This window comes from Ruditapes philippinarum, unplaced genomic scaffold (assembly GCF_026571515.1).
Source record: "Ruditapes philippinarum isolate M1 unplaced genomic scaffold, ASM2657151v2 ctg7345_1_1_1_1, whole genome shotgun sequence".
NCBI classification, from domain to species: Eukaryota; Metazoa; Mollusca; class Bivalvia; order Venerida; family Veneridae; genus Ruditapes; species Ruditapes philippinarum.
In genome coordinates this window covers 139,248-160,233 of record NW_026864835.1, presented here as the reverse complement: position 1 = coordinate 160,233, position 20,986 = coordinate 139,248, and the positions used below count along the sequence as shown (strand labels likewise).

At 31.2% G+C, this 20,986-nt stretch overlaps 1 protein-coding gene and 1 long non-coding RNA gene across 2 annotated transcripts; both read left to right on the top strand.

The window, feature by feature from the left end:
* Nucleotides 1-747: 747 nt before the first annotated feature.
* Nucleotides 748-15,058, top strand: LOC132726972 (mucin-2-like; the record flags this gene model as incomplete). Its single annotated transcript, XM_060712385.1, has 5 exons — nt 748-2,694; nt 10,200-10,328; nt 11,354-11,479; nt 12,449-12,643; nt 14,835-15,058. Coding segments are annotated over 5 exons (2,621 nt in total), but the record flags the coding sequence as incomplete, so codon positions are not given.
* Nucleotides 15,059-18,593: 3,535 nt separating this feature from the next.
* On the top strand, nt 18,594-20,064 carry LOC132726973 (uncharacterized). The gene is made up of 3 exons (XR_009625276.1): nt 18,594-19,170; nt 19,722-19,799; nt 19,966-20,064. It is a non-coding gene; the product is annotated as an uncharacterized LOC132726973 (long non-coding RNA).
* Nucleotides 20,065-20,986: the final 922 nt, after the last annotated feature.

Genomic DNA, 20,986 nt, shown 5'->3' with positions numbered 1-20,986 from the left:
AGTTTTTACAAATATAACTTTGTCATTATTGAGCCGGTATACATATACGTGTAAATTATTTGTAAGAAATTTGTTAGAATTTACTGATACATAAGAAGGAAATTTTTTCTTTATCTTCTATTGTTGCATTGAAATCTAAATTTTGTCAAATCAAGTCATATCATAGTATCCTTCGGTGGATTTCCAAAATATTTTAGGGCCAAAAAAAAACCACAGCGAATATACTTTAAAAATTCTTGCATATTATACTGCTATCCATGCCAAAATTTTCGTCTTGGATCGGGTTGCCAGTTGAGTCGTTTGCTAATCAATGACATTATTTAACGCATCTTATAAAATGACTGTCATTTTGGGGCAGTGAATGCAAATGTGTTCATAGGAAAAATATTTATGGTTGATCAGTAACCTAGAACCACACTGATATCACTGAAAAAGGAACAGAAGATACAGCAACTGCATATAAATCTGCATTAGAGTTGCGAAAATAAATCATCAAAATCATTGCAAAAAGTAGTAAGGAAGAAGGAACTAACTTTATATACATAAAGAAAAACGTTATTTTGCCTTTTTAAATGAAGTTGTAAATCCATCCACAACTGTAAAGACATAGTAACGGATGAAATACTATTGATTCTATAAAAATTAATTTATTTAAGTTTGCCAATTAATTATAATTTATTATGGTAGAATAGAATAAACATCTGACAACTAATGGCAATTCTATCGTATTTATTGTTTTTATTTTAGCAACTCAATCTACGACAAGCACTCCTAATTCTACACCAACAGCATCAACAACAACAACACCAACAATAACAAAATCAACAACAACAACAAAATCAACAACACCACCAACAACAACAATACAAACAACAACAACATCAACATCTAAAACAACACCACCACCAACAACAACAACTACTACTGCTTCAACAACAACAAAAACAACTTCAATAACACCACCAACAACATCAACAACAAAACCAACATCAACAACAAAACCAACACTTACATCAACATCACCAACAAAACCAACAACAAGAAAAACAACAACATCAACATCACCATCAACAACAAAACCAACAACAACATCAACACCTAAATCAATACCACCAACAACTACTACTACAAATACAACACCAACAACAACAACTTCAGTAATTACAACAACAACATCAATAGCAAAACCACCAACATCAACAACAAAACCAACACTAACATCAACAACAAAACCAACAACATCAACAACAAAACAAACAACAACATCAACTACAAAACAAACAACACAAACAACAACCTCAATAACAAAACCAACTTCAACAACATCAACAACAAAACTAATATCAACAACAACAACAACATTAACAAGAAAACCACCACCAACAACAACATTAACAAGAAAACCAACATCAACATCAACAACATTACCAACAAAACCAACAACAACAACAATAACATCAAAACCAACAACAAAATCATCAACAACAAAAACATCAACTACAAAACCAACAACAACATCAACACCTAAACCAATACCACCATCAACTACTACTAAAACTTCAACAATACCACCAACAACAACTACTACTGCTTCAACAACCACAACAACTTCAATAACACCACCAACAACATCAACAACAAAACCAACATCAACAACAAAACTAACAGTTACATCAACATCAGCAACAAAACCAACTACAACAACAACAAAACCAACAACATCAACAACAAAACCAATAACAACAACACCATCAACAACAACAACAAAAACAACAATATCAACAACACCATCAACAACAAAACCAACAACAACATCAACACTTAAACCAATACAAGCAACAACTACTACTACAACTATAACAACAACAACTTCAACAATACCAACAACAACATCAATAACAAAACCAACAACAAAATCAACACTAACATCAACTACAAAACCAACAACAACAACACCAACAACAAAACCAACAACAACAACATCAACAACAAAACAAACAACACCACCGACAATATCAACAACAAAACAAACAACACAAGCAACAACCTCAATAACAAAACCAACCTCCACAACAAGACTAACACCAACAACAACAACATTAACAACAAAACCACCACCAACAACAACATCAACAAGAAAACCAACATCAACAACAACAATATTAACAACAAATCCAACACCAACAACATCAACAACAAAGCCAACAACAACAACATCAACAACCAAAACATCAACTTCAAAACCAACCTCAACACCAACAATATCAAGAACAAAACCAACACGAACGACAACAACATCTACAACAAAATCAACACCAACAAAACCAACACAAACACCAACAAAACCAACACCAACAACTATACCAACAACAACAGCACAACCAACAACACCAACAACAAAACTAACAGCAACAAAACCAACAACAACACGAACAACAAATCATACACTTACAACATCAACAACAAAAATAACATCAACAACATTATCAACAACAAAACCAACACCAACACCAAGGACAACAACTAAAACAGCAACAATAAGGCATACATCACCACCACCTACAACAACAGCACCAAAATTACCACAACCGCCAACAACAAGAACACCAGCAACAACAACAACGATTTCAACGCCACTTACAACAGCAAAAACAACAAAAAGACCAACAACAGTGACAGCCACCACACCAGTAGGTATGTATATCTTTTAAATTTATCTTTAATTCATAGATCACGATAATTTTTTTGTTAAGAAAGTAAAGGGAAGAAAAGTAAAGTAAAGTAAAGTTTTGCTATTACCTAAACTATGTTTAGTTGTGATTTTAACAAAATTGATAAATGTTAATTTTAACATCATATTTATAATATAAAACCATAAAAAATTGTGTTACAGGATCTTTCAGATTTATCAATTTTATAAGTTCCAAAAAGCCTTATCTATAAAAGAAAATATTACCGAATTTTACATTTCATGAAAATAAAGGGAGGAAATAAAAAGTTTATTTTCTCTAAAGTCTAAGTCAAATTTTTCAATAAGAAACGAATGCATATATTTTAATGATTACATATAATATGTACAAATATTTGCAGTACATATTTTACATATTCTTCGATGTTTGAAAATAGTTCTATAAGCATAATTATATACATAATTATACAGTTTCGCGCAACAAAACCACAATGACAAATCAAAGTGCTCCGTGATTCGTTGATCATGTTGCCATGGTGATTGGCGCTTTGCGAATATTACTAGTATCGTGTCTTTTTAATTTTGAAATATGTAGCAGATAAATGATTTAGCAAAATGACTGCTTATAATAAATTTATAGCCTTGTCTACGAACTTTCAGGACAACCCTCGAATGTATCAATAAGGCTTTTTGGAACTTATAAAATGTGTATCACATACGTTTAACATGTGATGCATATTTACCTGTATACGGCTGTGACACTTGCAGTTTAAGTCAACATATGCAATATCAAGTTCACAATAGATGTTGAAATATACAGACTTTGTCTGGAGCATATCTCATACACGCTTTGGGGGATTTTAAGAAAAAATCATAGAAATGTTTAACGCTGTGCGAATCAGTGTATCCCGTAAAAACAAGGTCTGTAGATCACACTGAAAGGTCATGGTAAAACGGTTGTCCGGTGCATGTTGTATGCATAAAGGGATTTCAATATAACTTGCTGCACATGTTCTTCATTGTGAGGCGGAATGTCTTGCGTAAAACTCAGGTCCCTGTGTCTAAAGGCAAGGTTACATACAGGGAAAAAAGTTAAATAAAATTATGTTAATGTGTATAGGGACCGACCATTTAGTTATCATTTACTGAAGGATTGCATCATAAATGATTATTTTCATGACTACATCTGTGACACTTGTAATTTATGTCAATATATGCAAGGAAAAGGTCACTAAAGATGATGAAATATCCGGATTTTGTCTGGAACCTTTCGCCTACACGCATGGGGACGATTATTAAGAATCTCCATTAAATGTTCACCACTATGAGCAGCTGCGTCGCGAGCATGAACCAGGGCTCTATGTCAAAGGTCAAGAACACTAAGAGGTCATTTAAAAAGGCTTGTCTAAAGCAAAACTTCTACATCCATAGAGGAATTTCAATTTAACTCTGCACATATGTTCACCATTGTAAGGGACAGTGTGGTGTGCAAAATTAAGGTCCCTGTGGTCAATGTCAAACAGAGGGGTCAAAGTTCAGATAAAAATATTAAAAATTGTATCGGGACCATTTAGTCACCATTTATTAAAGGATTATAATACAAATGGTAAACATCATGGCTACATAGATGACACTTGTAATTTAGGTCAATATATGCACGGTAATGTCAGTAAAGATGTTGAAATTTCTGGATTTTGTCTGAAACCTATCTCCTACACCACTGAAGTGATTTTAATGAAATTTCATAAACATGTTCACTTCTATTAGAAGCTACGGCTCGCCTATGATCAAGGTTTGTAGGTCAAGGTCATACTTAAAGGTCATTGAAAATGCTTTTCTTGAGCAAACTTTCTACATGCATAGAGAAATTTTGATTTAGCTTGCTACAAATGTTCCTCATTTTACCACAGAGTGTCAGGCGTAAAGTTCAGGTCCCTGGAGCCAAAGTTAAGGTCACATATAGGGGTCAAACTTCAGATAAAAAATTGAGATGGTATAAGGATCATTTAGTCATTAAATATTGAAAGATTGTAAAACAAAATGGTCGTTATCATGAATACCGCAATAGCACTTGTACTTTAGGTCGATTTATGCAAGGCCAAGGTCACTAAATATGATGCAATATCTATATTATTATGTCTATGTTCACCACATTTAATTGTATTGCTTCATACATGATCTTGTTCAAAGGTCAAGGTCGCACTCGCTATTTGCTAATTACTATGCATATCTATAATGCCCATATGTCCATCGCAAGTTTTTATAACGGGCGTGTTTTGCGACAATGTTGCAATTGTTGCTTATAAGTCTCCTAATTGATAAATGGATAAAGGCATGATTATTATGAGCCATAAATGTATACAGACAAGAATAACGTAAGAATACCTCAACTCGTATCACCTCGGTAAATGTCAAATTTTCGGTACATATCTAATCATATTCACCACCTAAAAGTTCATATCTGTTTTATGATATATTTATTGATAAATAACTTTTATCTAGTTTTTACTTATCATTTTAGATCTAGTGACTAAACTGGCGTGGAATAACTTTACATAACAATTTTACCTAATATTGTCTTGCCCTTTACATAGAAAAATAGATACCATTTTTAAAACATTATGAGCAAGGACAAAAAAGATTGTGCTTTCTCGCATTATCTGGGAATTTGATTGTCTGTTGAAGGCTTGTGGTTATGTGATGATTTTATATTACGCATCTCTTCAAATCATTAGTACTGCTTAGAATGCATTATCATATATCATGTATTTGTTCTCTGATTCAATAAAACTAAAGTATGTTTATAGAATGGTTAAAATCAAACTTGAAATATGTGTCTGGATTAACTAAAATGAAAAATAAAAAGTTTCCTTTATTTGCTGTTTTTACATTTTAATCTGAATTCTGACATGGTAGCTAAGTCAGGGGTACAATGTAGATACCCAAATTTATCCGAAAACAAAAATTCCATCATTTTTTGGCATGTCCCGTTACCACGGGGAGGAACTGTAACACGAAGGATGGAGTTCTAAGGATAACTTTTAGGGACTTCCTAGAAAAAAAAGGTACGGATTTCGTCTGAAAACTTTCGTATAAACCGAAGAAATACTCGTGAACTATGGTAATTTTCATTTTCAAAAAGGGAGTCTGTAATGCTATGTAAAACTTTTGGGATTAAGCTTGCCTGTATTATGTCTCAGAAAATACTTTTAGTCCATTTTTATCATTGCCTCATGCTTAAAATCTGGTAGTTTTGAGTAAAGATTTCAAATTATTTGTTCACTCTTACACATTGGCCTGTTTATTTGTGACTTTTTTCGTTGTCATACTTGATTACCTAATTGTAGTGTACAATTGCAAACATAAAGCCCCTTCTAACAAATTAATGCCCCATGTTTTAAATGCCAAAGAGTTTTTGTGATAACTCTGAAGGTGTCCTAGAGTTATTATAACTTTTTTGTTACTGCCGATGTGCTTTTTGCACAAAGTTACGTATTTTAACATTGAATAAGTGTGTAAATCATTATGAAACGTAATACGTTAATCCCTGGCATAAACATTGGTTATGTAATGTTGTTTTTAAGCGTATTTTAGTTCAAAAGACTTTTCTAATAAAATTTATGAGAATTCATATTGACATTTTAAAACCGAACGAATGAACTAAATTTCGTTTCTGTGTATACTGTTCGTCACTATAGTTTTATGGCCCACGTTTCCAACTACATTGTTCTTGTAAAGATAGGAATATGTAGGCATTCTTTTCACAATAAGCATTCATTTCTATCTGACTGGAATATCTGTGAGTTTTACCAATCCAGTAATTCATCTGGTATGGGGTAGGGGGATGCCAGATGATTCACTTGCAGTGGCATTCTTAAGATGACGTAGTTTTACCGTTATTAATGAAGTTGTAATTCCATATGTTGGTGTAAGAAATTAGTTACGGGTTTAATGATGTAGATTACCATGAAAACTTGTTTAATTAAGAAAAGGGATTTTAAATATAATGAGATGATTAATGCAAGGAAGAATATCTGACATATTATGTTTGCAGTTTGCATCGGAATATCTAATAGGTCCCATCGGGACGGATATTCTGATCCGACCCACAACATATTACAGATATTAATAGTCTATTTCATGATGACAACGCTAAGTTAGTATGAAATAGGTTGGAGTGTAAATTAATAATGCAAAATGTTTAAAAGCTTACACTTCAGTTACATGTTATAGTTAAAGTACATGAAACGAGTTAGTTACGAGGATATAACACTGGGGTGAAATCAAGGAATGTTTCTGCTAAAAATGGCGAGGCCGTTAGGCCAAGACAGTTTTTTGCAGAAACATACCGAGATGTCGCCCAGCCAGTGTTATATCCTCGTAACTAACGAGTTTCATAAACTATAACTGTTTTATCGCAATGGCATAATGTTTTCTTTTCTGTAATACAAATAAATAACCCAATCGATCATTTAATTTTAAATTAAATCGCTGTCCGATCGGCGATATCGGTGATTAAGAGCTTGCATATCTCGTGATATAGGTTGCTGTCGGTTACACCCCAGTAACACAGAGCCATCGATGATTGATTGTTTTTTTAGCCAAATAATTGAGTGAACCGATGACAACGTATTTCACACCGATATCACCTATTGGTCACCTGTTTTCCACATATCAACTGCTATTGGGGAAAAATAAGTTTCATCGGTGAAAAATTACCGATTGGGATTTTTAAACACGTTTAAAATTCTCGATCGGTGAAAATATTTTACAAATAACCGACAGCAACCTATATCACAAGAATATGCAAGCTCTTAATCACCGATATCGCCAATCGGACAAAGATAACCAAATATGAATCACTGGCCATATCTGACGGAACGTGTATAACCACTGATGACTAGCTATCAAAACCGATTAATCAGTGTTACGCCCGATTTAGCTCCGATTTACAAACGATAGAAACCAAAAGTATTTCAGCATTTAATCATCGACCCATTCCCGTTTGAGTTTGCTTTCTGTCACCGATGACCGTTTACACAGAAAACCAGAAATAAAATCTCGCATGACAACCGATCATAACAGCGAGTAAATTTAAAATTAAATGACCGGTTGGGGACCGACCGTCTATGTAACTGGGCCCTTATCGAGGATTTTAAACTTGTTAAAAATACCAATCGGTAATTGTTCACCGATAAAACTTATCTCTCCCCTAAAGCAGTTGATAGGTGGAAAACAGGTGACCAATAGGTGAAATCGGTGTCAAAGACGTTGTCATCGGTTCACTCCATAATTTGGCTAAAAAAACTACCGATCAATCACCGATGGCTCTGTGTAACTGGGATGTTAGAGGCGGAATGTAAACTGTTACCAATATTGATTCAAGATTAAAGGGCATTTTTCAGTGGAAATAATTTAATAATTTATTCAGCGGATGAACTTTTTGATTAAATGAGAGTAAATTTCATGTCATTATTTTTGTTTATATCTTTCAATTATTTATTTATTTTATTTTATTTTATTTTATTTGACTGATTCCTGGGAATGTTCGTTACTACTGCCCCATTTGAGCCTCTGTGAAAAAAAACTATATTGATATATACACGGTGCGAAAAAAAACAAACTCAACGGCTATATAGCAGTCGAGTTTTTTCCTATATGGATCAATGTAAAAAATGTACTGTTATATATCAATATAGTTTTCAAATGATCATTGAAGTGTACTGAGTATAATGGGTTAGTAAGAACAAAGGAAAAGTTCCAAACCATGCGATAAATGTTTTAAGCAACGGCTTTGGCTTCCCTTACGTATTGGCTTAGTAATTTGTATCATATGCTTACATAAACACGTATATTACCAAGATAACCTTCCCACCTATGCCCCTGAATCATTGTAAAACTATACCGTTACTATCAATACAGTTTTCAAATGCTTATTGAAGTGTGCTGAGTATAATGGGTTAGTAAGAACAAAGGAAAAGTCCCAAACCATGCGATAAATGTTTTAAGCAACGGCTTTTCTTAAGCCAATGATATATAGTTTGGCTTCCTCACGTAGTGGCTTAGTAATTTGTATCATATTATACCATAATATACAAGAATATAACCAGGAAAACATTCACACCTATGCACCTGAAATGTATGATCTATTTAAGACATGAAAAAATTCAACCGCGGTTGGCTCTCTTTACCGATCTCTTCAACATATTTTCACGTGCCTAACGTTTTTGAGCGAAAGAAGCTTGGAAGCTTGACTATATATTTTTGTTATCAGTTACAGCAAATGTAGCAGAGTTTCCACAAGCGGGAATGCCAATCAAACATCAGACAGAAGAATTTAGTTTTTACTGTAAAAAAATGACAGCGTACATGGTATTACTTTTGTACATCTGGACAAGTATTTAGAAGCAAATCATGCTCTTTCAGTTTAAAGGTCCTAAAGATATGGAATTCCGCAATATGGAGATTTTTGCATGTCATGTGATAATAAAGTGAATAAAATAAATGGCTTTTGCTGACTCACATCTATTATTTAAGAATTACTTTGTATTTTCATATCGTTGTCATAGAATTTTCTACGTCTCTTTGGCAAAATTTGATACCTTTTATAAATCAAAACACCATTGAAAACCTGATGACCCCACCTCATTAAATTAAGATAAAGGTAATGCATACTACTTGATATTTTTTTCTGCAAACTATTTACATGTCATTTGTTTCGGCAGACCGATAGCAGAGCTGCTTAATTTTCTCGAAAACTGGAAATAATGGAAATGTGAAGACATCGTGATTGAGTATTGGATTCAAAGCATATTTTATACTGTAAGAAACACAAACAAAAGTTATCATGAAAACTCTATTAAACCTTCAGAATGACCACAGAAATTCCGTGAAAATCGAAAAATCGGGTATACATTTATTGGCCTGGGTTTTATGTTTGCAACTTTCCATTATAATCAGGTTATTAAATATAGCAATGAAGAAGATCACAAATGGACAGGTCAATGTGTAAGAATGAACAAATAATTTGAAATATTTACTGAAAACAACCAAACTTTAAGCAAGAGGCGATGAAAAAAATGAATGACATAATACAATGTTTAATGCAAGCTTAATCATCAAGGTTTAACATAGCATTACAAACTCCCTTTTTGAAAATGAACATTACCATTTTTCACGAGTATTTCTGCGGTATATAATAAATATTACCGATGAAATCCGTAACTTTTTCTAGGAATCTCGTAACAGTTATCATTAGAACTCCAGACAAGTTATCATAAGAACTAACAGTTCCTCCCCCGTATTATCGGGACATGCCTAAAAAAATGATGGAATTGTGGTTTTCAAATAAATTTTTGGTATGTACAATGTAGCCCTGACTTAACTATCATGTCAGAATTCAGATAAAAAGGCAACAACAGCAAATAAAGGAAACAATTTATTATTTGGAGTTTCTGTCAAAGTTATTTAGATAATATTTCCGTGTTTTGTCTCATGTTCTTACTTTTAGTACTTGGGAAGCAATGTACCGGCCAAAATAGTAGTGTTTGCAACGAGATCGGGAATGCCTCGTGTCGAAACAACACATGTAAATGTTCATCTGGGTTCCGTCAAAATACTTCCAAATTGTGCGAAGAAGGTCTGTAAAGTAACAATTATTATAATAGCATGGAAAAGACATCTCCTCCCTTTTAGTGCAAAACGATTGTTGCTTCCTAGTATTATGTGCATATATACTTTAACTAAACATTATTATGATACAAAAACAAATAATGAATTAGGAAAACCCTCTCTGTATCAGGCAAAAGAACATTAATTTTAGATATTATGCCATTTAGATATTTTAAAGTTATAGTACATTATATCGTGTGACTATGAGTCATTTAATTTAATTAGACAATCAATTTAAACATTAATTTTGATATATTTGGCAATGTTAATTGTGAGATATACTTATATAATTATGTTGATAAGATTGAATTATTGCAAATTAAATTTTGTGAACAATATTGTTATTTGTCATAACATACCTATTGTATAGTTTCTTGCTCTTGCAAGGGATGAATGCTTACAGTTAATTGACTAAAATAGGAGATTAAATGCATCCAAAATATTGAAACCTATTTGAGAGAAAAAGTAACGTCAACACTATTCTGGACAATAACTAGCAACATTAAAAAGTGCCTTTCTGTTTTGGTTTTGGATACGTGTTGATCTCTTGATGTTGTCAATGCCTCAATTTATATTTTTAAACAAAGTTTTGTTAACTGTTTTTTTTTTATTTACAAAAAGCCTTGTATTATAAGTATTTTTAAACTATAATTTAATGCTGACATTTTATGTTAGGTTAAGCATTAAAATGTAGAAATTGGTAGACATATTCGAATAGACCGAACTGATATTCGTGTAATTGATAGAATACAAATATTTATGTATAAAAGTACAAATATGTTTTATTCTCCGAATGTTTGCCCGATAATAAAATAGGAGCTATTTGTTATAAAGATACTTTGAATAAATAACGATTCATTTATGTTTTCCCTCTTGTTATCAACAACAGTAGATGAAGTTATCCCAGTTGCTAAATACTTATGCCAATATTATATGTATCATTCACCAAGTTATATTGTTTTAGTAATTGTTCACAATATCATTTTTCCATAGTACATACAAACGATTGCACGACCGAGGACAATTGCAAAACTTTATCAAATTCTGTGTGTGCCGAAGAGAAATGTTTATGTAAAGAAGGATATTACTATAACCCAGTTATCCATTCGTGTGAGGAAGGTAGGTAGCAGAGAATGAAACTAAACGTTTCTTTTGTTATACGATTTTATTTTAATAAAGTTTGTGATGATTATAAAAACAATATTTGTAAGTACGAAGAGGATATATAAATATATACCAAACACAAATCTTGTACACCGAAATTGCAAAAAAACAAGTAAAGAAATGTGTTCGTCACGCTGGAAAACATTCGAATTTTAACACTTTAACGTAATTGTGTTGTGTCTACCTTGCATATACTGCACATCATCTTAGTGAGATTATATACAATGTCTTAATTAACACGCATAGATCTGTCGCATTTTCAAATTATGTTTTAGAATCCTAATGAGATGTCAACTATAGCACCTAGTGGTGTATCTTGCACCGGTATTAACTATATATGTTTTTTTTATCTTAGCAACCGATTTTACAAACGTTGCTGTTTCATGCCGATGAACATGGAGTATATCTTTATGCGAAACTAACCCATATTTTAATTTATTATCATAACTGATAAAAAGAAAACACATTGCCTTTTGTCCATATACTGAGCAGATTTTATAAAACACGTCTTTACACCCTATGTCAAGGAAACAACTTTTCTTAATACAAGACCGTATTTCAAGGGAATAGACTGATTTGCTACCAACCATTTGTGTGTAAAACTATACGAGTAGACTATTTATAGCGAGCCTTTAACCCAGATAAAGTGAACGGATTTAAATTAATGTGGTATCAATATTGAAAAATATAATGTTTTATTAGATTCATTTATATTTGAACACTCCTTATATATTCTACGGTTGATTAGATGAAACGAAAATGTTAAAAAAGTACTTCAGAATTGACAAATTTGCGTATATTATACATTATAATAAAGTTATATTTACTAAATAAAACACAAAGCGTTGCTCAAAGCACTTTTTTTATTATTTTCGAACATCAGAAAGGTATAAAGATATTAGAACTTTATTGAATGTATTACAGGGTGCAGATTGCCTAACGCAAACAATACTCGGTTTACCACAGTGACACAAGACAACAAACTGTATCACCAAGGACAAACAATTTCATACCAATGTGAAAATGGATACGAATTCACAAAAGGTGACAATTCAAATAAAACCTTTAAGTGCAACTCTGATGGACAATTTGAGTATTTAGAACCATGCACAAAAGTAGGTATGTTAACTTTACAACATATATTTAACGACACAATACAATTATTATATAGCGGGTAAAAAAGTCTGTTTAAACAAAACCTTTAGTATTGATTTGATACTGATGTTAAGGCTCAATTTTTAGGTTCATTATAAGTTATCATTAAGACGATATGCATTGATAATTGCTATCACAAAAATTAAAAATGTAAATATTGTAAGTAGAATAGCATTAATTTCGAACTATGGAATTTAAGCTTACAAATTCATAATAAAATTATCAAATATATCTTTTGTGTTATGTTCAAAACATATGGACATTAATAAATGAATTGAAAATAATTCAAAGCCTGTAACAGTTGCAATATTTTTCATAATTGGTCTATATGCCCTGTCCCACAACATTCAATGATTAAGTTTTCCTTTGTTTTCAATTGAAGGTTGGATTAGATGTAAAGAAACTTTAGAATAAATGAAATGAATGTAGGATCACACGATTATTATTGTAGACATTGTTATATTTGTTTTTGTTGAAAATGTGTACTGTAACATAAATAATATTTATATATTATGCAAATCAGATGGAAAACTCTGCAAAGAGAAAAATCCCTGCAACGTAATAGTTTCGAATTAGAATGTATAAAGAAAATCTACGAATGTCAAGTAGTCTATATCATAACATTTGAAATTCTAACAAAGATCAAGTAACACTCAGTTTAAGGTCTCGGCCCAGTGAATTTTCGTACTCTTTGTTCTATAGTAAATCAGTCACATTTAAGGCTTAATTCTAGATTCCACTGTTCTTGATGAATGCTATACTGTATTGAACACTATCTAAGTCAAACGAGACCCGAGAAGATATGCTGGTAATCTACTTTTTAAGAAATCTTTATTATACTTTAACACTGTTAAAATTCACCACTTCAAAAACTTCTGATTGATGGCGGGTAGTTTTGTTTGTTTGTTTGTTTCATTTACGCCTTTTCCCAACAGTATTTTAGTCATATAGGCGGGTAGTTTCCTAACCATCGTTCCTAGATAGTTACACCAGTATTAGACTACCTTCCTCCGCGCATAACTACCAAAGCATCTCCCGGGGATCGAACCCACGCCAGAGAGGTAATTAACTGGATTAGAAGTCATTGACTCTAACCCTAGATCACGGAGGCGGTAATGGCGGGTAGTACTTTAATCTTTAATCCTTTTGCCAACAGATGTGTTACTAGAAAATACACAAAACAACTTTCAAAGTCATGCATACCACACAAAAACTACTCAGATGCAATTTAATCACTTTTATTATGACCAATCAAACTAGAGATGACTTAAATTGGGCCACTTCAAAATTAAAAAAAAATAATATATATATCTTAACAACAACGGGTTGAGTCTTAATCCGTACCAGGGATGAGACCACTTTAAGTTAGGCGAACAATTTCGTAGTAATATAGTGTGCTACAAATACAATTATTTATGTTGACATGTCTTTTACAAAAACTTAAATGCAATGCAGTACCAGTTCTTAAATATATTTCTTCATCAGACTCAGTCAATAGAATTTTACGCGAAAACTTATATTACGAATATTGTCATATCTTTTGAGTCTACACGACCAATTTATACAAGTCACCTTCTCAGTAATCGTTTTCTATACTTCATGTTTTATCTTGCATTATTAAATGCAGACGTTGGATAATGTTTTTTTCTGAATATAGTTTACATTTACAAAACTTCTGTGTTTGTTCTCATTAACAGCCAGTTATTATCATTTGAAACGTAATTAAACATGATATATCTTATGTTTATTTGCGAAATATTAATGTGAGTAATTGTTTACTTTGAGATATTTATCAATATTAGACGCCGCGTGCATGAGGCGGCTAGTTAATATGCATTCATCCATACAGCATTGGGGAAGTTTTTTTATCTTGCTTATATTTATCATATTTTGTTTTAACAAAATCGCACTGTTTCAGTTTGTCTTTAAGTCTTGCTTTTGTTTATTTTGTTATGAATAAACAAATTTACACTTTTCTCAGCTTCTCTGTTTCAAAATGTTTCAAATTATTTTAGTGAAATGTTATGTATGCATTTACGAAAAAATCAAATAGTACCCTGTATCAATTTTTCTCAGTATATCTTTTCTTTTTAATGAATCAATGTCTTTAGAAGCCTGTAATAATGTCATTTAGTTTACAAATTTAAACTTTCAGTGTGCACGATACCAAACAGTGATAAAATGAAGAATGCAAATGTGGTGTTTGCTAACAATATGACTGACAAGACTGAATTCGAATACAACACGAAACTTCAGTACAAATGTGTAACTGGTTATGGCTTTGCAAAGAACGAAAAGGGTTATTCGTCAAAGGATATAAGTTGTCAGGATAATACACAATTTTCACCCATTCAATCATGTGTTAAAAAAGGTTTGTGAACTTGAAAATTAGTAATGTTTTATATAGAATCTTATTTTTTGCAGCATTTATAATTCTGAAACTTAGAAATAACCGGAGAGATTTTAGTCAAAGTATCAAGGTAGCAAACAACAATCGTCTGATGCAAAATAACATTGCGATTCTTTTTTCAGCTTAACAATAACATATCAACAATATGATGATACAAAGCAATAAGAGCATAGATATAAGCAAAATATCAGAGAAAAACTGGAAAAAAAATTTTTTAAACTGTGTAGAGATATCTGACAAAAGGAGTGGTCACTCTTTGTCAGCGGAAACAGCGAAGAGACAAACATGTACAAAAACATCGCTAAATTAAGATAAATACCAAAATTGCGAAATTTACCGTTCGCGGAAAATAATGTGACATACCGTATATATAAAATATCTCCACATATATATTATCTAAATAACGACCAGTAAAAAGTGGTTTTATGTTGTAAACTAGAAAGCGTAGTTTTTCCAAGTGATATAATGTTTATTTTTGTTGAAAATAACTGTATTATTATTACCAAACTGGAGTGGTAAGTGATGAATACGTTTTGATCAGCATAGAAAAGCTCAATCTAACCGAATATGGCTGATTTCATGTTCGATTTTAGGCTGAAGAGTGTGCTACATTCGACCGACAATATCACTCGTGTGCCTTTTCTGTTCGTGACATACGGTCCGACACACATATATTTATCATTTAGTATGAAAAAGGAGCATTTCAATGTTTCATCTCCAATTTTTTTAAGTTACTCACTAGTATATAAATTTAAGTGTGAATATTTAATCCAACAGGTTAATATTTAAAGAAAAATAACGTATTCAAAAAGAATTTTATCCATTATATCGTAAGCGATGTGGTTTAGTCATGTCCATGCCTGTTCCAAATATCAAATAAACTGAAAATACTAAAATTTTAAGATGATAACCCTTAAACATAAAAATTATGAAATAAGAAGAAAATATAACCGACAGATACAAATGAAATTCTTGTCACGTCAAAACATGAGATTCAAAATTATAATAAAACTTTAAAGAAATGAAAAAAATGAATATTCACAGTGTTAATAGACACCGATTGAGTTTTATGTAGTGTGGAACTTTGCGCTCATTTTAAAATGTGAAAATAAAATATTTTATTGTTATACGTAGGCATAACACTGTGTTAAGTCATAGCATAAACATTAAAAATAAACATACAAATGTAATTGATTCGAGGTTTGTTATTACGAATGGGTCATCTCAATACTATCAACATTATACTTTATGGTACTACCGACTTTCTTTTACTGTAAACTTCACGTTACTTAAAGATCCTGTGTCACAAAATCAATTATATTTTATCTATTTTTAAATATAATCTCTTATAAACCTGTTTCTAGGAATAGACAGTTATAATACTGACCAGTGTAAATAGTTTTCTTCATACCTGAGTGAACACTTACCTGTATTAGTTAGCTGGCCAATGTGTTAAAAATGTACTGTTATCTATAGTTCATATAGGTTTACACTCAGTCAGTTTTGCTCAGTTTTATGAAGAATTATGATGTTAGAGCTTGGCAGAATTCATTATTTAAATTTAATGAAAATGGTGTTCATTTTATAAAGCCATTCTAATGACAAGCTTTATTTAACAGTGACTGTCTACCTAGATATCAGGGTAAGTGAAATATTTAATTATTTGCAAATTGTAAATGTTTTTCATTGATTTCCTTTGTACATGGAAAATTATTTGATAAAAGTAAAGTTGTTATATTGAATAAGTTGAATAAGTTTAATTGTAAATATGGGTTTATTTTCATATACTTTTCTTTCATACATTTGTATTACTACTCAAATTTAATGTGTGTAAAATATTTAGTAAGAAAATGTCTTCATTGATAGGTCATGGGGCTGAAGGACATATCAATGTCAAGAGTGTGCATGGTGCTATGGTTTTATTAGTGTGAAGTACTAGCAACTGAATATCATACAGTATTTTGTATTATGCTGAGAGTGGATCAACATTAATTGTATCGTCTACGCAGAATCGTAACCTTTTATTTTGCTGTTCTACATTGACCTTTGTTGGTCGGAGGTGACATTTTGTTATTACAATAATTGACCTTTATAGGTCGGAGGTAACATTTATTATTATGACCTTACATGGTCGGTGTGATTGACTTTCAAAATTAGTGTGAATATTGACCTTTTTAAGGTCGGAGCAGTTGATAACTTCGTGTGGCATTTTATATATTGTTTTGGACGGCAAAATAAACTGTTAAGTGGAAACAACGATATTAGAGACAATTTATGTGTTTTTATATATTTTTCTACGAATATTCTCCAGTGACAATACTTAAATTCTTTTAACTACTTAAGTGAACTTTAGTATTTGATAAAATTATGTAATTTTAGTAAATGTATTGAATTTTATTGTATAAATAAATGTGTATATAAATGTAAAAGGTCTTTTTTGTAAAATAGTTATTTTGATGATAGAACTACCCACTCTGGCCATCTCTGACTTGAGACATTTGGTGTCAGAAGTGGGATAAGTAGTTCTCCATGAAAGTAACTATTAATAAAAAAAATAGTGTGTTTTATTTTAAAAATTATGGTCATTCTTTTCAGGTATTGGTTGTAATCTATGAACAAAGGAAGTGATTGAAGTTGTGTTGTTTTACAGAACAGAGATATTGAATTTTATTGTATAAATAAATGTGTATATAAACGTAAAAGGTCTTTTTTGTAAAATAGTTATTTTGATGATAGAACTACCCACTCTGGCCATCTCTGACTTGTGACATCCTGTATGTTGTGATCAAAGTGGTAATTGTTTTAGGCAATTTATTGAACAAGTGTAAAGACAGATAAACAATTCGTTATCATGTACACCATTGATAGATTGGTTTGATAAGAACAATACATATGACTCACGTATGTCGGATCGTATATGTCACGGAACATGTATTTTACACGTGTGGGACATATTCCGCCGATTTAATCACAGCTGTCTTTATATGCTATATACGTTTCTTGGTCGTATATGTAACACATTTTACACAGTAAAATAACATTATCATCTTCGTTTTAATCTACCTTTACAATGTTTATAATACATCATCATTAACACTTGTCGAAAATTTGTGCTTAATATTTTGGACACTAATACTTTTGAACTTGAAAATAGAATCTCGGCTTTTAATGCCCCCACTCTGAGGGTGGGGGTTGGGGTGAGATTTAGAAATTTTACTTGTCCATGCGCCTGTGCCTGCGGAGAACATTTATATGTAATATATATAAAAATTACATTTATTGTAACTATAAATGAAGAAATAAGTAAATGACAAAGGGTGGTAAAGGTTGAACGACTTCAAAAATGTATATACTGAAAATCAACCACCTTTAACATGAACAACTACAATCAGATGTTCTGAACAAGGAAAGTCTATATTATACCTTAGATATCGTCAGTACTTATAATGATGTGATGATTTCGCAAACGGTTAATGATGACAAGCTTAAGTTCATGGGAAATCCCATCCCAGCAGGCACTCGACGTTGTTTCAACGTTGAAACAACGTTGAAATATGGTCCTGACGTTGTTCAACCAATATTCAACTATGGACGACCATACGGATATATAGCCAATGTATATACAACGTTGATTCAACGTTGTTTATGGTCGAAGTTTTACATTTAGTTTAATCATTATATAAACTTTTATACCACTAATTTTGCGTTATTATTCCTTTATTGAATTAGTCTGTAAGTGATTTTTGTCAGGAAAATTTGCGTTACAATCTTTTTCCGTATATTCAAAATAAGCGCTGAAACAAATAAATTTGGAAATAATTTTTCACTTTCTATTAACGCTTTAAATATTAGTTAATATGTTTTGTTGTTTGTTGCTTTATTTTTTAGTTCTTTATGAATAATATTTATTAATAAATTGATATTAGTCAAAATCCCGTTTATAAAATAACGCTTGTCAGGGGAAGTAATTGTTGCAGTCTATGATTTTGGTTGTTTGTCTATGATTATCGTTCGTGCAAATGGTGGCGCTGTTTGGAAAATTTGAAAACAACACGATTGGCAATTTATTTGGATTTTGGAGGTATTACCGTAATGTTTAACTTTAGTTTACTGATTATTTTCTAAAATATTATTATTTATTCTTAAAATTCTACTTTAATTTTTTTTATGAAATAAATGTTAGATGAAAACACATGATTGAGTTGATTTGACACGTTTTCGCGACCTAATTTTAAGATTTGGGATCGGTAGGCCTTGTGAGTTGTAAGCATGAAGTTATTGATGTCCTTGGCAATTTATGATTTTACAAATCTTGTCTTTCTTTAATTTATTTTTCATATTATTAAACAATTGTCTGTAATATATCCTAATAAGAATTTAATCAATTATAAAATTGAAACCTATAAAGTAGTTTGGCCCACTTAATTTACCTCCCAAGACGATTCGTCAATATATATATCCTTGTTTATATTTAAGTGAAAGTATAATACAGTGTTAATTAGTTTGAAAAAAATACACTATTATTAAGTTAAATAACAAATTTGAGTGTTAAACTTTAAAGTTTGATAGTCGTAAATTTATGGGGAATGAGAGATCTATTTCTATTTTATTATATATTATTTTATATTCTAGATCCTGGTCCTGGTTGAAATTTAGAGTATTGGAGCTGTAGCCTGTATACCATACGTTCAACATGAAAAGGACTGTCAGGTTTGTTAAATTGAAATTTATTCTTATTAATTTATATATTTGAATTTCTTTACAATAAAAGTATAAATTTTTCAACTACTGGATATTATTTTGTCTTAAAATATATTATTTTCGATATATTCGTGTAACATTATTTATATAAAATTTACATGTTTGCTGATTACAGGATGCTGCATAAAATGGTCTTAGCTAGAGCCTAGAATGTTGATTTCTTGGGAATATGCTGCAAGGAACTGACGGGGAGCAGTTTTCTTACCAATCATAGGTGAGACTTTTAAATAGTTTCTTTTTAAAAAAGATTTTGTTGTCCTATATACAGTATTTGCTGTCAATATGAAACTTAGCTATATTTCAATTTCTATGCTGTTTTATGATGTAAATCTTAGAGAAAAGCATTTTAAGATAAAAACAAATCACTAAGTTGAGTAATTATTATGCATTAAAATTTGAGATTGAACCAAAGTCACTTTTAACTATAACTTCTTAAATTTTTATTTGCAGAAGCAGTTTAAGAGATCTAGAAGAAAAGATTGGAACAAGATTGTAGTTTTATTTGATTTAAAACTATTAAAGTGAATTTAAGCTGCACCTTGAACTGTATTTTTTGAAGGGTAAAATATCTGAAGTAATTTATATTGTCTTTGATATTGTTGTAAATTGGTTACTTTGCTTTATATCCAAAAATTAAAGTATGGAAAGGGGGGTTTCAACGTTGAAATGACAAATTGAAACACAACGTTTTGGGCCAACAAATTGAAGCTGCAACGTTGTATCAAACGTTTGAAAATTTTCAACGTTGGGTTTCAACTTTTTTTTTGTTTTTTTTTTTTTTTTTTTTTTTTTTTTTTTTTTTTTTTTTTTTTTCTCTCCAAATCGAATAAAACCAAACCTTATTTTCAAGTTGAAATCTGACCATAATTCAAACGTTGAAACAGGTCGATGTCCCTGCTGGGATCCGACTGTTTTTCAAAACAATCGCTGAAAAAAATGCCAGTGTTCAGTGGCGACGCTAACAGTTGCACAATAAAAAGTAATTCGAGTATTTCAAGTTCATAAATTGCCGGTGGTATACTTTTAACCCTTTCATTTTGGAATCAAAATGGTTTACCAAAATAAAAATTATGCCATTTTATAAACAGAACGAATAAACAAAGATTACTAACATGCCTTACTTAATATAAGTAAAT